The 21,998-nt window shown below is 38.2% G+C and overlaps 1 protein-coding gene across 1 annotated transcript in view; it reads right to left on the bottom strand.

The window, feature by feature from the left end:
• LOC127789792 (serine/threonine-protein phosphatase 2A 65 kDa regulatory subunit A beta isoform-like) overlaps positions 1 to 21,245 on the bottom strand; it is a 32,625-nt gene extending 11,380 nt beyond the window's left edge. The window contains exons 1-5 of the mRNA XM_052318789.1: positions 20,453 to 21,245; positions 8,040 to 8,286; positions 2,357 to 2,469; positions 2,199 to 2,278; positions 1,789 to 1,930 (exon numbers count right to left, since the gene is read on the bottom strand). Coding sequence (XP_052174749.1) covers positions 1,789 to 1,930; positions 2,199 to 2,278; positions 2,357 to 2,469; positions 8,040 to 8,286; positions 20,453 to 20,845 — 975 coding nt within the window. The 5' untranslated portion in view covers positions 20,846 to 21,245. The remainder of the gene's footprint in view (positions 1 to 1,788; positions 1,931 to 2,198; positions 2,279 to 2,356; positions 2,470 to 8,039; positions 8,287 to 20,452) is intronic.
• Between the last annotated feature and the right edge of the window lie 753 nt (positions 21,246 to 21,998).

Raw genomic sequence — 21,998 nt, 5'->3', positions numbered from 1 at the left:
GAATGGCACATGGGAAGTGGTGAATCTGCCTCAAAACAAGAAAGTGGTAGGAAGTAAATGAGTGTTTACAGTAAAACACAAATCTAATGGGAGTATTGAGAGTATAAAGCCAGGTTAGTGGCCCAAAGCTTCACCCAAATATAAGGTATAGACTATAAAGAGACTTTTGCACCAGTTGCAAAGCTCAATTCTATACGTGCTATTATCTCTTGCAACTACTTTAGATTGGGAATTACACCAATTAGACATAAAGAATGTATTTCTCAATGGGACCTAGAAGAGGAGATATATATGAGAATCCCTCCTGGTTTTGGAAAAAAAAAAAGAGAAGAAGCAAAGTTTGCAGACTAAAGAAATCCTTGTATGAGCTGAAACAATCCCCTAGGGCTTTGTTTAAAAGGTTTAGCACCACATTTCATCGGCTAGGGTATCAACAAGGGCAGTCAGATCATACTTTGTTCACTAAACATGCTGCTAATGGTCTGAAAATTATCTTAATTGTCTATATGGACAATATTATTATTACAGGTGACAATCAGTAGGAAATAAAGGCACTAAAGAGACAATTGCAGCAGGCATTTGAAGTCAAAGACCTTGGACAACTAAGGTATTTTCTAGGGATGGAAATAGCAAGGAGTAAAGAGGGAATCTTTATTTCTCAAAGAAAGTACACATTGGATCTACTAAGGGAGACAGGTAAGCTTGGCCGTAAGCTAGCCAGCATACCATTGGAACCCAACTAGAAAGCTAAGGAAGATGGGACAAAAACAACAATTGATAAAGGTAGATACCAGAGGTTAGTGGGAAGGCTGATTTATTTATCTCTTACAAGACCTGATATTTCATATGCAGTAAGTGTAGTGAGTTAATTTATGCATTCACCCACTAACAAACATCTTAATGCTACTTATCATATCCTAAGATACCTTAAAAGTAACTCCTAGGAAGGGTATTTTATTCAAAAAGAATGAAAACCGAGGAATTCAAGGGTTTGTGGATACTGATTGGGCAAGTTCCTTAGAAGACAATAAATCAACCTCCGGGTATTGCACAAAATTATGGGGTTACCTTGTGACATGGAGGAGCAAGAAACAAAGTGTAGTAGCTAGAAATAGTGTTGAGGCAGAATATCGAGCTATAGCTCAAGGTATTTGTGAAGTAATATGGCTAGGGAGGGTCATGGAAAACTTGAAGGTACCTAAAACCAACCCTACGAGGCTATATTGTGATAGCAAGCCTGCCATTAGTATAGTCAACAATCCAGTCCAACATAACCGGATGAAACATGTGAGGATTGATAGACATTTTATTAAGCAAGAGATTGAAGATGGTGGTATCAATCTGGTAAATATCCCTACAGGTCTACAAGAAGTTGATATCCTCACCAAGGCAATGACCAAATAAGGTTTTGAGCTTATTAGAGGCAAGCTGGGAATGAAAGACATTTGTTCACCAGCTTGAGGGGGAGTATTGAGGAAAAAATCTCAGTGGAAAGGAGATAAATCCGAAAAAAGAGGAAGCAGATCAGGTTGAATGAAAGAAGATAAAGATTACAATTGTTCCTAAGAATTAAGGAAAAAATTCTCTCCTCATCTGCTGTTGTTTTTTGGTATTTTAAACTCCTAAATTTTAGAGAGATGATAGATAGATTTTCTGTATTGAAAGGGACCATGTAATCAAGAATGAACGTGAAGTAGTTAGTATTTTTTCAACCCTGTTACTTAGAGGGTATTATTCCTAAATTCTCTAAGTTTGTTCAAAAACCATGCTCTTCTTTAGCAATAATACCTTCACACAAGGAAGTATATGCTGAATTGCAAGCTGTGGATCCAAAATTCGAGAAAACTTGGTTACTTTTCCAGCAGCAGCTATACGTACTTCAGCTTCATTATCCCGAAGCAGTCTAACATATGCAGGAACCAAGTCTGTTCTGAAAATTCACAGCAACCATCAGCAATAATATAAAATATTTGAATAAACAAGCACACAAGCATCAATCACATTCATAACAATGACAGACACAAACCAAATATTATCCAATAATAGTTCAACAGTGACAAATGCGCTTATATGACAAATTCTAAGAATAGGTCGGATAGCAGGGTAGACAAAATAAAAATAACAAAAAAAACTACTAAATGTACAAAGAAGTTGCATGATAGAACTACGAAACAGAAATTTAACATGTGTATAACTACCTGGTAGATTCTGGACCCACAGCTTCACATAGCTCATATAATTGATTTCCAACCATGTAGCGAACACGCCAAGACTTATCCTGTCATAGACAATAGAAGGTATGCATAGACAATAGAAGGTCAAAAGAGAGTATCCAAAAGAAGCTTGATGGCTTTACCTGAGAGAAATTAACTATCACAGGCAGAATATGTGTCATACAATCTTGGGCTTCCAACAGCTTCCCGAGAGCTGCACAACCCTCCACAGCCAATAATCGAACAGAATCTTGATCTGACCAAAAAACAACTCATTCTTAGCACCTTGTATGAAGGTAGCAATCTCTTAGCATAATTTTATCAAAGGATAACATGTTTAGTATATTTCCTTGCACAGTTAGGCCACTGACTGATCAAGACACAGACTTCCTCAACTAAAAGCAGCAACTTTTGAATCTCTAATAAGATAAAAGCTTCAAACTTATAGCTGCAAAATGCAAAGCTTGGGAAGCAGTTAAACTAAATGCAGTATTAGATGTAATTGATAACATGGCATGCATTTCAGCAGAGCATTGTACTCAAACTTACAGTTGAGATGAGCACAACTGCCCCAGCCCCCTGGGTGCTTTCCCTTACTTGTTAAGGGAACATTGATCATTTATTTATTTACTTATTGTTAGAACTAGTGTTGTACATATATTATGTATATCCTAGATAGTGTTGTACATATATATTAGGAAGATATGCTAATGAGACATGGGATCTAGTTCCTCTCCCTCCAGGGAAGTCTACTGTTGGTTGTTGGTAGGTGTTTACAGTTAAGGTTGGTCCAGATGGTTCTATTGATCATTTGAAGGCTCGACTAGTTGCTATAGACTATACTCAAATTTTTGGCCTAGATTATGGTGATACATTCTCTCCCATGGCAAAGATTGCTTCTATTCATTTTTTTCTTTCTATGGCCACTATTCAGCAGTGGCCTCTTTATCAATTGGATATTAAAAATGCTTTTCTTCATGACGACCTTCAAAAGAAAGTGTATATGGAGCAACCTCCTGGTTTTGTTGCTCAGGGGGAGTCCCGACTGGTATGTCGCCTAAAAAAGTCCTTATATGGCCTAAAGCAATCTCCTCGGTGCTGGTTTGGTCATTTCAATTCTGTCATCCAGTCTTTTTGGTATGCGTAGAAGTAAAGCTAATCACTTTGTTTTCTATCGCCATTCTCCTAGTGGAGTCGTATTATTGGTGGTGTACGTAGATGACATTGTTATTATAGAAGATGATGACGTTAGTATTGAGTAGTTGAAGACTCATTTGCATTTTTATTTTCAGACCAAGGATTTGGCCAAGTTGAAGTATTTTCTTGGCATTAAAGTAGCTCAATCTGCCCATGGTGTGTACATCTCTCAAAGGAAGTATGCCTTAGATATTTTGGAAGAAATCGATATGCTTGATTCCCAGCCTATAGACACTCCTATGGATCCTAATGTTAAACTTGTACCATGACAAGAGGAGCCATTAGAGAATCCTTGGAGATATAAGAGACTGGTTGGGAAGCTTTTAAAAGTGCTCCTGGTAAAGGCTTCTTGTTGTTTGAGAACAAAAGACACAAGCAAGTTGTTGGATATACTGATGCAGATTGGGCTAGTTGTCCTATAGACAGGCACTCGACCTCGGGTTATTATATCCTGATTAGAGGAAATTTGGTGTCTTGGAAGAGTAAGAAGCAAAATGTTGTGGCTAGATCTAGTGTAGAAGCGGAATATCGGGGCTATGGCTTTAGCCACATGTGAGTTGATTTGGCTCAAACAACTTCTTACAGAGTTGAAATTTGGAGATTCATAATCAAGCGGCTCTTTATATTGCCTCTAATCCAATTTTTTCATGAGTGGACCAAACACATAGAGATAAACTCTCACAAAGTGAGATAGAATTTGATTTCTGGAGAGATTAGTACCTCATTTGTTGGCTCTAATGACCAACTAGCTGATCTTCTTACCAAGGCATTACAAGGTCCATGGCTTGCCTACATTTGTACCAAGCTAGGGACATATGAGATATTTGCACCCGCTTGAGGGGGAGTGTTAGAACTAGTGTTGTACATATATTATGTATATGCTAGATAGTGTTGTACATATATATTAGGAAGATATGTTGTCCCATGGTTGTACCTTGTACATTGGTATATATATATATATAGATATATATGCCAATTGTGAATAATAAAATAGAATACTTTTTCCTCTCAAAATACAACACTTATCAAGCTTGATACATAAAAGATTGTGGTCTTGATATCATTTCTTGTATTTTACTCAGCTTTCAGTTGATTTGAAGCACAAGTCCACAAGTGGATTAACCCCAACTGTTCTAGTATTGGAGGTAACCCCTCCTACTGACAGCCAGCTCAGTCCCAAGCCCGAGTAAAGGAGGAAGGTCACACTAGGGGGCCAATAGCCAATAAAAAAAAAAAAAATCATTTGATCTCATATCATAAATTCTGGACAAAAAAGTAAATCAATGGGGCATAACCCTCTTAGCAACACACTATATCTCCTGAGTGCATTAAAAACTAAGCTAGAACTGCTGCATTGGTGCTCAAACGTACTGTTAAATTCACAAGGATTCACATTTTTATAGACAACTGTGAGTAAAGAAATTAATCCTTGACCAGAGGCTAAGGATTGAATCATGGAACATTAAATGTAAAGCCAGAAAACATATGGAAGTGGTGGATGTAGTGATTGTCACATTCCTAAGGGTAGGATAGTCAATGTAATTTTCCTTCTTTATGCTATGAGGGTTGTACTTAGTTGGTTAGGAGCAGCCATGCTTCACTGGGCGTACATTCCCGGTTGGTTACTTCCAGCTGTGAGCTATATATATGGCCACAGCCAAAGATTGTAAGGCATGTGATGAATGAAATATTCCCTCTCTCTCTCTCTCTCTCTCCCCTCCTAAATTCTTCTCTAATCCTGAATATACCAAATCAGACCTTTGTCAATTCTGGAGAATTGACAGTGATGAGAGGAAGAATGGATATTCTTTGTCTTCAACAGATGAGATAAGTTGTCAAGAAGGCTAAAATGTTGATCAAGTCTGGATATAAACGTTAATACTCAAGGAGGAATCATTCAAAGAATAGAGAAGGGGTTATAATAGAGAACACTTTACAAGATGTAGTAGTAGATGTAAAGATGCTGGAAATAAAATTATCAGAATGAAACTTGATTTGGGATAAGAGGTTTTGAATACTGTTAGTATCTATGCATCACAATGACAATGGATAGAGAAGGTTGGAAGTCTAGAATTCATGTAGCCTATCCCACCTAGTGGGATTAAGGCTTGTGATTATTGTTGCTGTTTATATGAAATAAGGATTTTTTTACACCAATTTGGAAGCTTAGAGTTGGAAAAACTTAAATACATTGCCCAGGGTAATTGGGTCTTCCAAAGGAGGAATAGAGGCCAAGTTTATAACCCTATAAATAGGGGAGCATGTCTTCCCTTCTCATTTTGCAAGTGTTAAGAGTGTGAGCTTGAGAGGAGAGAAAAGAAGAGGAGGGAAGGGAGAGGGAAGAAAGAAGAGGAGACTAAACATCTCCACCGCGGCATCTCTATTGGGTATTCCTCTTTTGAAGCTTGTAAACCAAAGATGAGGGTTCATTGCTAATTCTAAATTCATTATTGCATGATAAATGTACTGTTGAAAATATTGTGCATCGAGACATGAAATGCATGAATATATATGATTCTTAAAGCTTGCATAAAAAAAGAAATGGATTTTTCTTTGCACGCAGATTGCTTTGGTCACAGGGTTGACATAGTGCTATTAGAAATGGTACATCTATTACCATGGGTGAACCGTTGGATTGCACCCCGGTACCAATCTTGCAAGTTGGTCGACTTGATAATGGTTTGTAAATGTTGCCTTCCATAGGTCACTAAAATATCAAGGGAAATGTTTACACATATAACATGAATCATATAAAAAATGGTTTCTAACCCTCATCAAGTGGTTCAACACTTAAGCACATTCAATCATCCAGCCTAGATCAAGTTAGACCAAGGGTAAGGAGAAAGTTGTTGAATGAAAGAAAGAAATGATTTTGGATTTTGAAGCATAAATTTGGTTTAGATTTGGCTTCATACCACAAGTTTATGCACTTATAAGTTTTAAACCATGTAGATTTCATTTTAATAATTTGTATGAGAATGACTTCTTATGTAGTGATATTTATAGACCTTGTCATGAATATTTTTCAATGAGAAATCGGGCATATGGTTATGTTACTTAAACAAGGATCCTTGTGTGTGGTTATGTCTAACTATATCTTTCCCATAAACTAGGATGTGGTGCAAAACTTTTGGCCCAAGAATCATTGAAAAATGATTTGTCTACATTTAGTTATGAATTTTCACATGAAACCTGTCCGAACAACCTAAAACAGAACACTGCCACAAACCAGTCCACTTTTTATGGCTTCCTGGGGTGCAATAGACAGGATATTAAATTACAAGAAACTTTTCAGTGATGGAAAACAAGTCTAGTTTCTAGCAAACTTGGTTTCTCATCCATTCATTTTTTGTGGAAAAAGATAAGCCCGATTTGGTAATGATTGCACAGTGCAGTCGTTCAGTCAGACCAACTGACTTTGAGTCAAATTTGGAAAGGTCAAACCTTAATAAAATCAAATGAATTTCGAATATGCTCTAACCCATCAAGTAAGTTTTCCAAGGGCGTATATGGCTCACGAGAAAAGACAGATTTGGTTAGTCAAACGCTCAAGATTCAGAATGTCATATGTCACTATAGAAATGAAATTTGGAACAACCAATTTTGTGCAAATTGTTAGAAGAAATGTTGTCAAATGGGTTTGATTTTCTCAATAAGTCCTAGCTAAGGGTTGTGTAGAACATAAAAAAAAAATTCATAGATTAATATAAAAGTTTCAATATCTTAAAGATTTGATCTCAATAGGATGTCTGGTAGCAACTACATCAAAGAACAAAGTATAAAATGACAATATCACGGAGGTTTGTTCTAAACAAGTTTAGATGAATTGAAACTCTATCACCCTTGATCGCATTTTAGAATAAATGGATGTATTTTCAAAATGGGTAAGGGATTCCGTAGATGAGCCAAGGGGGAAGAAATTAATTTAACAATGGAAGTTGAATTCGTTATTTATTTTCATAAAAAAAATCCTCCAATTTTTTGGTTTAATATCATGCCCTGGAGAGCAGGTTATTACAATACACATAATAAAGTAAGTAGCACTTATTGAAGATAAAATGAATTGAGACACAATTGGGATAATTTGAACATGTGAGGAAATACCAACAGATCCACTTGTGAGCAGGTTAATCATTTCTTTCTCCCTTTTTTCTTTGTTCTAGTGTACATCAATCATTTCAGCAGAAGTGCAACAAAGTCCAACTGGTAATCACTTCTAAAACAACAATAAGCCAAAATAAACAACAAATCATATATCTTAGAGAAAATATAAAAAAAAGTAGTAATAGTAATAAATATATAGATACTTGGCTATGAAATCTATGAGAATTCACAACAGAGAAGACCTGATAAAGTCATTAACTATGACATAAAATTCTGAAGGGAAGACCCAGTGAAACAGGGAAAAATTAATTCATGTGTGGCCTGGCATCATCTGGTTTTTCTCATGGTTAATTTTTCAGGTGATACTCAAGTCGACAAGTTTGAAGCATAAGTAAATGATGCATAACCTACCTCATTGGGGAACCATCTAATGACATTTATACATAAAAGACGAAAGTGAAGTGTGAAATCAGAACTTTGTCACAACTATCAAGAGGTATGAATCAGGCAATGCAATCAACATACCGTCCTGTGTCAGCTCATCAAACATAGACATGATATCAGTCTTCATATGGGCAGCTTCAACAGTAGCAGCAAACTTTCCCAGGTTTGTGGCAGCAGCTCTTCTCACCATGGGCATGTCATCTTGACATAATTGGCCATACACCATTCGCAGTTCTGTCTTTAATCCCTCTGGGGCACTAGGGTAAGCAATATGAAACAATCCACAAGATGAAACTCGAGCTGTAAACCATTCCCCAGCAGCCAATCTCTGTATGTGAGGACATACAAAATATATGAAGTGAAGAAGAGATATTAATGTTGTTAATTTAATTAGATTAAACAAAACTGTGTTTCCAGGTTCAAGAACATGTACAGATGCACACATGATGGACCAGATAAAATGATACCAAATGATTCAATACTATTAGCAAGAAAAGACCCAATGCTTTACTTCTTCATTAATAATGAAACTATGAAAGAAACACCCTTTGGGTGGTAGTTGCCAAGTAAAAAATGGCAGAGGGTAGTAAAGGAAAATAAATATTTTTGGAGAGTAATGTGGCAACATGCTGTCACAGTCTGGCCGTGATCGAGTTGTCCTCCTAATTCCGATGTGAATTGGGAAGATGCAAGAACAGAACAAGAGCAGAGAAAAGAGAGGAAGAGAAGAGAGAAAGAGAAACGGGAGGGAGAAGAGAGAAACGAGAGAGAGAGAGAGAGATTAGAAGTAGGAAGAAGTTCAGAATTCTATTCCACGATAATTCTTCCAAGAGAGCCTTGGAGAGAATATACAATCGACAGTGGAAGGATAGGCCCGTTACAGCAGATCCTATTCCCTCTTTCTGTTATAACAAACATTTTTGTCCTATTCCAGCCCTTACCTGTGGGCCCTATAGGTTAAACTAACTCTTAACAGAAATGACAATAAGAGTAACTAACAAATTATAGCAGTAAAGAAATAACAAAAGTTACAGTCATAAAGAAATTAAAATTTTAGTAGTCTGGATTCTTCTCGAGACAATTCTCCCCCCCTTAACAAATTTCTTGTCCTCAAGAAATCCTGAGGAGGCTGGCAGATCTCGAGAACTGTGTGAGTAAATCAGGCAAGTACTCCCAGGTGTTGCTCCCTGCTGATCCTTTCTTCCATTTTACTAACACTTGAATGAGTGGGGCTCCCTGACTATAAATTACCCTCCTATCCAGTATAGTCTCCAGCTCTTCCACCCTATTCCCCTCCTTAGGAAGTGAGGGCAATGCTAGATTCACCAGTTCAGTACCCATTGCCCTCTTCAAAAGGGAGACGTGAAAAACGGGGTGAATTTGGAATTCTTCACGAAGTTGCAACCGGTAGGCCACCTTAGCCATCATAGTAAAGGGACCATAATATTGAGGATTGAGCTTAGATACCTACCCTCGTATGATTGATTTCAGATGGGAGTGTTTCAATCTCAAATACACCTTCTCCCCCATTGCAAACTCTCTATCACTCCTTTTCCGGTCAGCTACTTGCTTCTTTTGGTTCTGAGCAGACACTAACTCCTGTTTCAACTGTCGTAATACTCCTCTCCTTTGCTGTAAATACTCCTCAACCGAGGCTGCAGAGGTGTGATCTCTTATAGCAGGTAGGAAGGGTGGTTTATACCCAAAGAGAGCCTCAAATAGGGACATTTTTAGGGAGGAGTGATGGTTAGAGTTATACCACCACTGAGCTAAAAAAAGCCACCTATGCCAGCCCTTAGGTTGTAGGATACACACACCTCAAATATGTTTCCAAACTCTAATTCACCCTCTCAATTTTCCCATCTGATTGAGGATGATAAGCTATTGACATATTTAGTTTAGTTCCCAGTGCCTTCATGAGTTCCTACCACAAGAGGCTTGTAAAAATCTTATCACGATATGATATTATCGTCTTAGGAACCCCATGTAATGCCACCACCTGATCCAAGAACACCCTGGCCACCTTTTGGGTTGTGTAGGGATGGGCAAGCCCTATAAGATGGGCAAACTTGGTTAACCTGTCAACGATTACCAAAATGTTGTCTTTTCCTTCCAACTTTGGCAAACCTTTAATAAAATCCATTGATACACTGGACCAAGCTTGGTTGAGTATTGGCAGAGGTTGCAATAGCCCCAGGTAAGCTTGGTCGGGTATTGGCAGTGTCACAAGCTAGCACAAACTCTTTTACTTCTGTCTTTAGCCTCGGCCAATGGAATAATTGTTTCACTTGAAAATATGTGTTTTGAATCCCAGAATGTCCCCCTACTAGAGATTCATGCAGTGCTTGCAAAATCTTTCTTTTGAGGCTGGCACTATTACCAATCATAATCCTACCTTCATACCTCAGTAATCCATCCACCAATGTGTACCCCTCCATTTCCTCGAGCCCCACAACAAATTTTTCTAACACCTCCCTCACCTTTTCATCCCCCTCATAGTTGTGTACTACCTCCGGGCACCACTCTAGAATTAGAGCAGTCATAGTTGCATTACGTCCTACTTCATGACACCTCGAAAGTGCATCCGCTACCTTATTTTCTTTACCCGTCTTATACTGGATTAAGTAATCCAGATGCATTAACTTGGCCATCCCTATCTTTTGCAATTGAGTTTAAAGTTTCTATTGCAGCAAGAACTTCAAACTTTCGTGATTGGTCTTGATCACAAACCTGCCTCCTTCCATGTAATGCCTCCATCTATCAACTGCCATTAATACTGCTATAAATTCCTTCTCATATATATTAAGCCCTTGATGTTTAGAACTCAAGGCCTGACTTAGGAATGCCAATGGTCTTCCCTCCTGTACCAATACTGCCCCAATACCAATCCCACTCGCATCTGTTTCCAGCACAAAGGGTTTCGTGAAATCTGGTAGTACTAATACTGGCACCCTGCTCATGGCTTCTTTCAGCCTCTCGAAAGCCTCTTCTACTTCAGTTCCCCAACTGAACCCCCCTTTCTTCAGCAAATCGGTTAAAGGTTTGCTAATGGTTCCATAGTTCTTTGCAAACCGGCAGTAGTATCCGATTAATCCTAGGAATCTCCTTAGGGCCCTCACAGAGGCCGGCCTTATCCAAGTCACCATAGCTTCTACCTTCCTTGGGTTGGTGCTAACTCCTCCCTTTGATATGATATGTCCCAAATACTCTGCCTATCCTTGATCAAATACACACTTAGATGTCTTAATAAAGAGCTGGTTCCCAAATACTCTGCCTGTCCTTGATCAAATACACACTTAGATGTCTTAATAAAGAGCTGGTTAGACTTGAGGATATCAAGGGTGGTTCTAAGATGAATCAAGTGTTGATCAAAGGTAAGGCTATAGATAAGTGTCATCAAAGAATACAAGTATAAATTTTCGAAGATGACGTTCAAAAATTCTGTTCATGAGGGATTAAAAAGTGGTTGGAGCATTGGTAAGCCCAAATGGCATCACCAAGAATTCAAAGTGCCCATGATGGATCCTAAAAGTTGTTTTATGGATATCCTCAAGTTTCATCCTAATTTGGTGATAACTTGAACGTAAATCCACAACAACAACATATCCAGCCTTTATCCCACTATGTGGGGTCGGCTACATGAATTCTAAACTTCCATGTATTTCTATCTTTTGTCATATCTTCATTGAGATCCATACACTTCATATCAAACTTTAATGTCTCCCTCAAAGTCTTCTTAAGTCTGCCTCTACCTCTTTTTTTGATTAATTGTTCCATTTCATCAACTCTCCTCACAGGAGTGTCTCTTGGTCTCCTCACATGACCAAACCATCTTAATCTAGTCTCTCTCATCTTCTCCTCTATTGACACTACTCCTATCTTATTACGAATAACTTCATTTCTGATTTTATCTTTTCTTGTATGGCCGCACATCCATCTTAACATCCTCATCTCCGCTACACTCGTCTTTTGCTCATGTTGGTATTTGACTGCCCAACATTATGAGCCGTACAACAAAACTGGTCTTATAGCTGTCCTATAGAATTTTCCTTTCAATTTTAATGGGATTTTATCATCACATAACACCCCCGATGCATTTCTCCATTTTAGCCAACCTGCCTTAATTCTATGTGTGACATCCTCGTGAATTTCTCCATCTTTTTGAATCACTAAGCCCAAATATCGAAAATGGTCTTTTCTTTATAAGATTTGATCTTCCAATTTTATTATAACATCCTCCACTCTTGCATTCTTACTAAATTTACATTCCATATATTCTGTTTTCTTTCTGCTTAATTTAAATCCCTTAGATTCTAAATTGTTTCTCCATAACTCAAGCTTAGTGTTCACTCCTTCTTTTGTTTCATCCACCAACACTATGTCGTCTGCAAATAGCATACACCATGGCACATCTGTCTGAATATCTTTAGTGAGTTCATCAATTACTAAAGCAAATAAGTATGGACTTAGTGCAAAACCTTGATGCAATCCTATTGTAATTTTAAACGGTTCAGTATCCCCTCCGCATATTCTGACCCTTGTCTCTGCACCATGATACATGTCCTTAAGGGCTTGTATATAGGCTATTTGGACTCCTTTCTTCTCTAAAACCCTCCATAATACTTCTCTAGAGACCCTATCATTGGCCTTTTCTAGATCTATAAACACCATATGCAGGTCCTTCTGATGATCCCGATACCTTTCCATTAGGCGCCTCAGTAGGAATTTAGCTTCCATTGTTGACCTACCAGGCATGAAACCAAACTGATTTTCTGAGACCTCTGTTTCTTTTCTGAACCTCTGCTCTATTACTCTCTCCCAGAGTTTCATGGTATGACTCATTAACTTAATTCCTCTGTAATTTTCACAATTTTGAACATCTCCTTTGTTCTTATATATAGGAACCAAAGTACTCTTCCTCCACTCATCTGGCATCTTTTTTTATTTAAGAATCGCGTTAAATAATTTCGTTAGCCAGGAGATACCCTCTTCTCCCATGCATTTCCATGCTTCTATTGGTATATTATCTGATTCCACCGCTTTATGATTTTTCATCTTTTTTAATGCTTGCCTTATTTCATTTGGACTTATGCGTCGATAAAATATATAGCTCACGTTCCCTTCGGAGTTACTAAGATGTCCCAACCTAACTCTTGTGTCGCCATCATCATTGAATAATTTTGTGAAATACTCCTTCCATCTCTCCTTAATCGCTCCCTCATTCACTAATACATTTTGATTTTCATCTTTTATGTATTTCACTTGATTTAAATCCCTTGTTTTTCTTTCTCTTGCTTTAGCTAATTTATATATATCCCTTTCTCCATCTTTTGTATCAAGTCGTTTATATAGATTCTCGTATGCTTTTGACTTTGCTTCACTAACAACTTTTTTTGCTACCTTTTTTGATTCTTTATAATTTTTTTGATTTTCTTCATTGTTGCACTGATATACAACCTTATAGCAATTTTTCTTATTTTTAATTTTCAATTGCACTTCTTCATTCCACCACCAAGACTCTTTAAGGTTAGGGGCTCTACCATTTGTCTCTCCAAGCACTACCTTTGCTGTGTTTCTCAGGGCATTAGCCATTTCTCTCCACATTTGGTTTGTCTGTCCTTCTCCATTCCATTTTCTTCTACCCCTTAATTTTTCTTTGAAGATTAGTTGTTTCTCCCCTTTTAAATCCCACCACCTGATTCTTGGATTTTGTTTTATGTGATTTTTTCTCTTCCAATTTCTTACTTGGATGTCAAATACTAGAAGTCTATGTTGAGTAGTCAAACACTCTCCTGGTATCACCTTTACAATCCCTACAACATACCCAGTCCTCTTGTCTCATGAGGAAGTAATCTATTTGGGTGCTTGATGTGACATTTTTATATGTGATTAAGTGTTCGTCCCGTTTTTTGAACCTAGTATTGGTTATGATGAGCCCATATGCCATTGCAAAATCTAGAATAGACTTACCCTCATTATTAATTTCCCCGAATCCATACCCTCCATGTATCTCTCTATAGCCGTTTCCGTCTCTACCCACATGACCATTTAAGTCACCTCCTATAATCACTTTCTCTCCTCTTGGTATCATTTGTATGAGTCCCTCTAGGTCCTCCCAAAATTTTGCTTTTATCTCCTCACCTAACCCCGCCTGTGGTGCATATGTACTAAAGATATTCATAGTCATTCTTCCTAGAATAACCTTCACCATAATAATCCTATCCCCTATTCTCTTTACATCCACTACCTCATCTACTAAGCTTTTATCCATAATGATCCCCACTCCATTTTTTGCTCGATCATTTCCTGTGTACCATATTTTATATCCATTTTCTGACAAAGTTTTTGCTTTTTTCCCTACCCATCTCGTCTCTTGAAAGCACATAATATTAATCTTTCTCCTAATCATCACATCTACCACTTCCATAGCTTTGCCTGTTAATGTTCCTATGTTCCATGACCCAATCCTTAATCTATGATTTTGTTTTTGGCTTTGACTTTGAATTTGATTTTGTTTTTTATTTTGATTTTGTTTTTGGTTTTGATTTTGATTTTGATGTTGGACTAACTTCTTTACCCACATCCGTCCAAGCAAATGCGGGAACCCTTGCTCATTTGTCACTATATCCGAGCGCCGACGCAGCGGCCCTAGTGCACTTGACACTACACGCGGGCAGTGTAGCGCGTTGCTATGAAGGGTTAAGCCCACATGTATAAGTTCGTCCTATTGAGCATGATAAGTTCGTCCAAAAGGTCCTCCACCAAAAGTATAGAAAATTTATCCTTGATGGTCATGGCATTAAGTTGGCAATAGTCCACATAAAATCGCCATGATCCATCTTTTTTTTAACTAATAGGACTGGAAAAGCAAAAGGACTTTGGCTAGGCCGAATGATGGATTGTTGGAGCATATCCCTAACCATCTTCTCAATCTCATTCTTTTGAACTAGGGGGTAACAATAGGATCTAATATTAACAGGTTCCATATTTGGTTTTAAATCAATTGAGTGGTCAAACAATCTAGTTGGGGGTAGGGATTTAGGTTCAACGAAAAGATCCTCATATTCTACCAGTAGTTTATTAATGATCTCTAAGTATTATACTTGGTCTGGACTCCCCTGGGGTGTGCTGACAGTGAGGCTGATCTCACCCTATATCATTTGATCTCCCAATCCTTCCTCTACGGCCACCATTGAGAAAAAATGTGCGAACTGATTCCACCTTCCCTTGAACACTCTCTGCAGCCTTTTTCCAGAAACCATTTTACAAGTCCTAGTCTTCTTTTCCCCAGATAATGTCATCCTCCTCCCTTCCTTCTCAAAGGATACCTCTATTATGTTAAAATCAAAGCTAATGGGGCTTACCCCCTTCATCCAATCCACTCCAAAAACCACATCACAACCCCCCAACTATAGCAATCTCAAATCTGCCTCAAACTTGTCTCTTTGCATCTCCCAGCAAAAGCCATTGCAGGATGACCTACTCAACACCTTTTAGCCATTGGCCACTATCACACTCAAGGGAGGTGTCCCTGCGAGTGGACACGTTAACCGCCTGGTTGTGCTTTCATCAAGAAAGCAATGGGTACTCCCACTGTTGATTAGAATCATGAGGTTGCCTTCCTTGACTTGTCCCTCCACCTTAATGATTTTGTTGTTAGCTACTCCCTTTAAGGCATGAATGGATATCTCCCCATTATCTTCCTCTTCTATATCCTCACAATCCACTTGCTTTGTCTCTCCTAATTCCTTCTCTTCATTCCCTTCTAATAGTAGAATATGTCTTTTGCACTATGACCAGGGTGGTATTTGTCCCCACAACGAAAACAAAGGCCAGCTAACCTCCTCTATTCCCTCAATTAATCCCCAAACAGTACTAAATTTGAGCCCACTCCACTTCTACTCCCACTGTTTACCTTCACTGGTTCTCTACCATATCTCTTTCCCCCCAAGTTAGAGGCTCCAACAACCATTCCCCTTGTTTACTGTCTCTGTTTTTTTAATTGGGCCTCCATCGCCAGTTCCTGTAGACGAGCACTCTCTGCTACTTGTTCTACAGTTTGAGGTCTCAACACCTTAACAGTCGGTCTAAGCTCCTCATTGAGTCCACTTAAATAGCTAGACATGAAGTAGGTTTCTTATAGATGGGATTATGTTGGATCATGAGAGACCGTAGCTCCTCAAAACGATAGGATTCTACACTCCCGATCTGTTTGAGTTTATTGAACTCTTCTATGATATCCACCATGCTCTTCTCTCCAAATCTTTCACACAATTTCTCCAAGAACTCCACCCAAGTACAATTCCTCCTCAGCCTTAAACACCCTTGATACCAGGCATCAACCACCTCATTGAAGTAGGCTAACGCCAACAACACCCTCTATCCTTCATGAATGTTATACCAATCAAACATTCTTTCACATTTTCTTAGCCACCAGCGAGGATTCACTCCCTCGAATGTGGGAATTTCCACCCGAGGCATGGGAATCCCCGGGTGGTGGGGATTAATTGGACCATTCCTTCCCCGATCCAGTAATCCTTCCAACTCCTTCTCTGGGTCAACCTCAATCTCCGAGGTGCCCTGTCCCCTATCCCTCCTATTCCCTTGTAGAATTGGCTCCGTTCTCTTTCTAGGAGGAAATTCGGGAGATAAACTTACCCTATTCTAGCAGCCAAACATTACCATAAACTACTGCATTTGGGCTGCTAGATCTTCTCTCACCCCTGTTATGGAGCCTTCCAATCTTCGCTCCAGTCCCTCCATGGAACTCTCTACCTTACGATCCATTGCCATAATCGCTTTATGACTCCGATTGGCTCCTAACTCCAATTGCTCGATTCGATTCTGTGTATCGGCCATAGTCGAGCTAAACTGATGCAGCTGCGACTCTAAGGCCTTCATGCGAGTTCCCTCTGCCATCGCTTGTATCCCAGTGCACAACCAAGGATGGTGGCTCTGATACCAAATTTGTCACAGTCTGGCCGTGATCTAGTTGTCCTCCTAATTCCGATGTGAATTAAGAAGATGCAAGAACAGAACAAAAGCAGAGAAAAGAGAGAAAGAGAAACAGGAGGGAGAAGAAAGAAACGAGAGAGAGAGAGATTAGAAGTAGGAAGAAGTTCAAAATTCTATTCCACGATAATTCTTCCAAGAGAGCCTTGGAGAGAATATACAATCAACAGTGGAAGGATAGGCACGCTACAGAAGATCCTATTCCCTCTTTCTGTTGTAACCAACCTTTTTGTCCTATTCCAGCCCTTACACCTGGGCCCTATAGGTTAAACTAACTCTTAACAAAAAATGACAGCAAGAGTAACTAACAAATTACAGCAGTAAAGAAATAACAAAAGTTACAGCCATAAAGAAATTAAAATTTCAGTAATCTGGGTTCTTCTCATGACACATGCCAGTATGTACCATAAGCATAGAAGAATGATGCGAGACAGCAAGAAGAAATTGCAAAAAGGAGGGACGAAAGAGAAGAGACTAAGAGGGAGAAAGAAGCCAATGTATGCAATAATCCAAAAGAGAATAGCCCAGAGAGGAAATCAATTCCAAGGTATTCAATAATCAAATCTTCATAAAAATTTACATCATGAGCCTTATTTATAGGCCAAAACTAAATCAAAATGGAAAGAAATCATATAATCAACATGATTCTGATCCAAATTCTAAGTCCTATAATATCTATAATCATCTAATGGAAACAAATCAAATCCAAGATAACAAAATAAATCCTAACCTAAATCCAATCTTTTAAATCAAAATAGGAAATATATCCCTAATAAATCCTAATCTAAATCTAATTTTTTAATCAAAATTGGAAGCATATCCCTATCAAAGAAAATTGAGCAGCCAGGGCATAATGGGAGCAAAACCAAGAAATTTATACTAATAATGCAGCAGTTGAGAGGAAACCAAAATACAAGGGAATTAGCAATATGCTTTATTAAGATCATGAATTCCGGACTGGTATATGCCTTTGATAAGGTCTTTAGCAATTCCTAAAACACTTCCCAAAAGAAAGAAGACTTAAAAGTATGATAAATATTACATGTATATTTTCCAACCTTATTGGAGATTAAATAGATAAAATTTCAAAGCCATTAGGTTTCTTAATATTTATAACACCCGCCCATATGTTGGAGAGAAAGTATATGACCTGAGAAAATAATTTAGTTGTGGTCATATCCCAAATCTGGAATCAAAATATTGAATTAGACCACCTAAACAGAACATAGACCACCTAAACAAAATACCTCAAGCCTTAATCCTACTAAGTGCAATCAACAACATGGATTCTAGCTCCCCAATCATTTATATCTATGGCCATATCATTTGTAAGGCCCTTATAATTCTATCCTACCTAAGAGTGGCTCACCAAGTTGATACGACCCTAGGGTTTGGCTAGGGTTTAGGAAGTAAATTGATAAGAATGTGGGAAAGAAAGAGCAGAAAGGGAGGTAAAGAGAGAACAGAACAGAAAGAATTGTGGGAGAAGAGAGAAAGTCGAGGGAGAGCTAGGAGAATTGAGAGAGGGAAATGGATTTCAATTATTATTCAAATCATGCCTTCCTCTAACTATGCCAGCCTCTTTATAGGCTTACAATTGAAGGGAATAACAGAAAATACAACCAACTACTCTAACAGCCCTGCTAACTGTTTATACAAGAATTAGTTATTCCCGCCTAACCTCTAAACTTCTACAGTTAGCACTAACAGCTTATAGACAGTGAATTTTCCCCCAATTACAATCATATCCCTAGGGTCATGACACAAGTTTTGCTTAATCTTCTTCTACCTCTTTTGCTAGAGACTTGTTCCATTCCATCCACTCTCTTTATAGAAGCCTTTCTTCTTACATGACCACACTACCTTAAACGTGCCCCATACTTCTTTTCTTCAACAAAAGCCACTCTAATCTTATCATGAATACTCTTATTTCTAATTTACATTTTCTTATATGGTCACACATCCATTGTAACATCCTCATTGCCAATGGGCCTGAACTATAGGAAATTTCTAAAACCTGAGGCAGGGGGGCATAGGCCACCCAGCATAACCCTCTTGGCTCTGCTGCTACATATCCAACCATGCCACATGCAACCTGCTGCAGGCCTTACATGTTGGTTGTTGCCAGATGCTGACTAGTCAGCACTGTGCAAAATGGTAAATGGATTCTAAAGCAGTTTCATATGCCTATTTTTAAGGTTACAGGGCTTAAATAGAACAGCATTAGCCAAATCGCATTGCCAAGCTAATTTTGTGGATACATACATATGAAGTACTAAAGGTGCATTGAATCAGGCCATCTGGTTTCTAAAGCATGCAACAGTATTTTGTGACAAATTTTCATTTATGGATTGTTTTTACATTCAATGGACAACAAAAGAGGTATGACCTCCAGAAGCATGAGCACTGAATTGCAACAGTAGTTCAGCAACAAACAAGCATGAGATCATTTTTCCTCTTTGAGATGTCCCTGTGCATATGTGTGAGAGATCATACTTGTCAATAGCTTTTACACCCTAACACAAGATCCTTAAACATCAACCAGCATACACTTTGTTCTAATTGCTTAAAAGGTTATATATGCAAGAAAAGTAATCCACAATTTCAAGGTATACTAAATATTCTCTCCTAAACTGTGATGTGCCAACTAGACGATAAGATAGGATATGAAATATGCATTCCACATATGTCCAACTGTTCAGTCTCAATAATTATGTTATAAATAGATGAGGTTTCTGAAAATTATGCATAAAGCTCTTATTTTATTCATAATGCCAAATACTAAATCATGAATTCCATTTTACCTTACACAAAAAAAATGTGTTAGAAAAATAAAATTTAAATAGGATAAAGAGTTTAGATGTTAAAAACACTCAGAAACCTGCATCCAGGTAATAATGATTTCAAATACATTGTTCCTTGAACTTCCTAATATTCTGAAAATTTGTTTAAGCATGGAGAGGTTTTCAATCAGATAGCAAATCAAACTATAGTACAAGAGGTTTAACTATTATGATCGTATTTATTATTTGTATTCCCTATAGGCCAGTACGTACGACACTAAAAGAAATCCAGTACAAAACTTTAACCTTTCCGTTTTGCATAAAATACATGTTCGGTAACACACGATAGTACAAGCATAACAAATTATTATCTTATTAGGTATGGTATTGATAGCTACAGTATATATTATTAATTTATCATAAAGATAAATCTAAAATGGTACCCGGCGTAGTGGGATTAAAGCTTGGGATTTGTTGTTGTATCTAAAATGGTACCCAATATCATCTGCCATCGGTAACCACCACACTAATGACAAATTGAATACTTTGCCCGGATGCAATATCAACAACAATGCTTATTGTGTAATAACATGAGAGATACTCAAATAAGATCAAATGGGAACAAGAATCATATAGCCAAAACATACCAAAGTATCAAGTACACAGAATCAAACAAGATTACAAAGTTGATGCACGCACCTTCACCAGCGGAATGAACGACTCGATGACGTCCTGCTCCCTCATCTGGGCCCCAATCCTGCACAACGACTCCACCGCTTTGTCCCTGACACAAGTTTCTTCGACGGTGCAGAGAGTCTCCAACGGCGGGAGCAGCACATTGGCATGCTGAACCCCACCCACATACGGAATGAAAACACCCAACTCCTCCGCCATTGCAAGAAGCACCTCATCATCATCATCATTGTTTTCGCTCAAGAACGGAATCAACTCCTTCCGGGTCCTCTCCTCCCCAAGCGCCCTAGCAATCGTGGAGAGACGCCGGATCGAGTTCAGTCTCAGCTGAATGTCTTCGTTCTTGAGCTCGTCGATCAGAACCGCAATTGGATAGAGAGGCTCGTCGACCATAGCCATCGTTTACCTCCGCGCAATCAACTAGATCCGAAATAGCCGAATTAAACAAAGTGAAGCTGAAATCAAGCAATTAGCAGATCAAATCTCTTATACGCGGCTAATTGGAACAAAAATTGGGTATTGCATAGAGATCTCGGAGATTAATTGAACGATTATAAATTGGTGGATTTCTTTTTTGTTGGAGAGAGAGAGAGAGAGAGAGAGAGAGAGAGAGTTGGGATTGGAAATTAATTGATGGATAGGAAACGAAAGAACCCTAGACGACAAGTGTGCCTGGTAAATTGAGATTGAACAGATTAATTGATGGATCGGAAACGAAAGAACCCTAAACGACAAGTGTGCCGGGTAAATTGAGATTGAACAGTATCTACAAGCAGATGTTGTAAAAGAGAGAGAGAGAGAAACGAAGAAATTGGTCTGAAATTTCACAGGAGTTCAGGGGGACATTGGTCGGGTCAACGGGCCCGGCCGGCAACTGTGAAACCGGCTCCGGCCCATCACTTCCTGGGTCAGGCCCATCTTTTTCATCCACCTCCGAGTAAAATTGTCATAGATATTGCTCCGTTTGTTTCCGTATTTGGACAATTAAGATTAGGTAAAATATTTTTGGGTAAATTTATCACTCTTGATATTTAATGATAATGTAACAATTATTAATAGTATAATTTTTTTTATCTATAATACTCTATATTATATGCTTTCTTTATCAAAGAGGCATAAGAGTAAAATCTTGAAATTCATTGAGCTCAAATTGGTACGATGGACTGTGAAAGACAAACCCAATAATATTTTAAGAATAAATTAATAAATGCGAGACCTGTAATAAGGACATTTATGGAATTGTGGAAATGAAACAGGGTCCAAGTGAAATATATAGAACCTAAGGGGGGTTTATACGAGATTTCTTGGAACTTTGTGAGATAAGGTGGAATTAATGGGTAGAAGTGTAATTAATGGAAGATGATATACATATATGTATAAAACCTCTCATTCTCAGTCATTCAATCAAGCAAGAGAATAAAAGAATTAAAAGGGGAAGAAAGATATGAGAAACAAAAAATAAAGAAAAAGAAAGAAAAAAAGAAAATGACTACTAAAGATCATTGGAGAAAAGGTAAAGTCATTGGTTCAACATCATTCGTCACTAAAAAAC

The sequence above is a fragment of the Diospyros lotus genome, chromosome 14, assembly GCF_014633365.1.
Source record: "Diospyros lotus cultivar Yz01 chromosome 14, ASM1463336v1, whole genome shotgun sequence".
Lineage (NCBI taxonomy): Eukaryota > Viridiplantae > Streptophyta > Magnoliopsida > Ericales > Ebenaceae > Diospyros > Diospyros lotus.
This window is presented reverse-complemented; position numbering and strand designations above follow the sequence as displayed.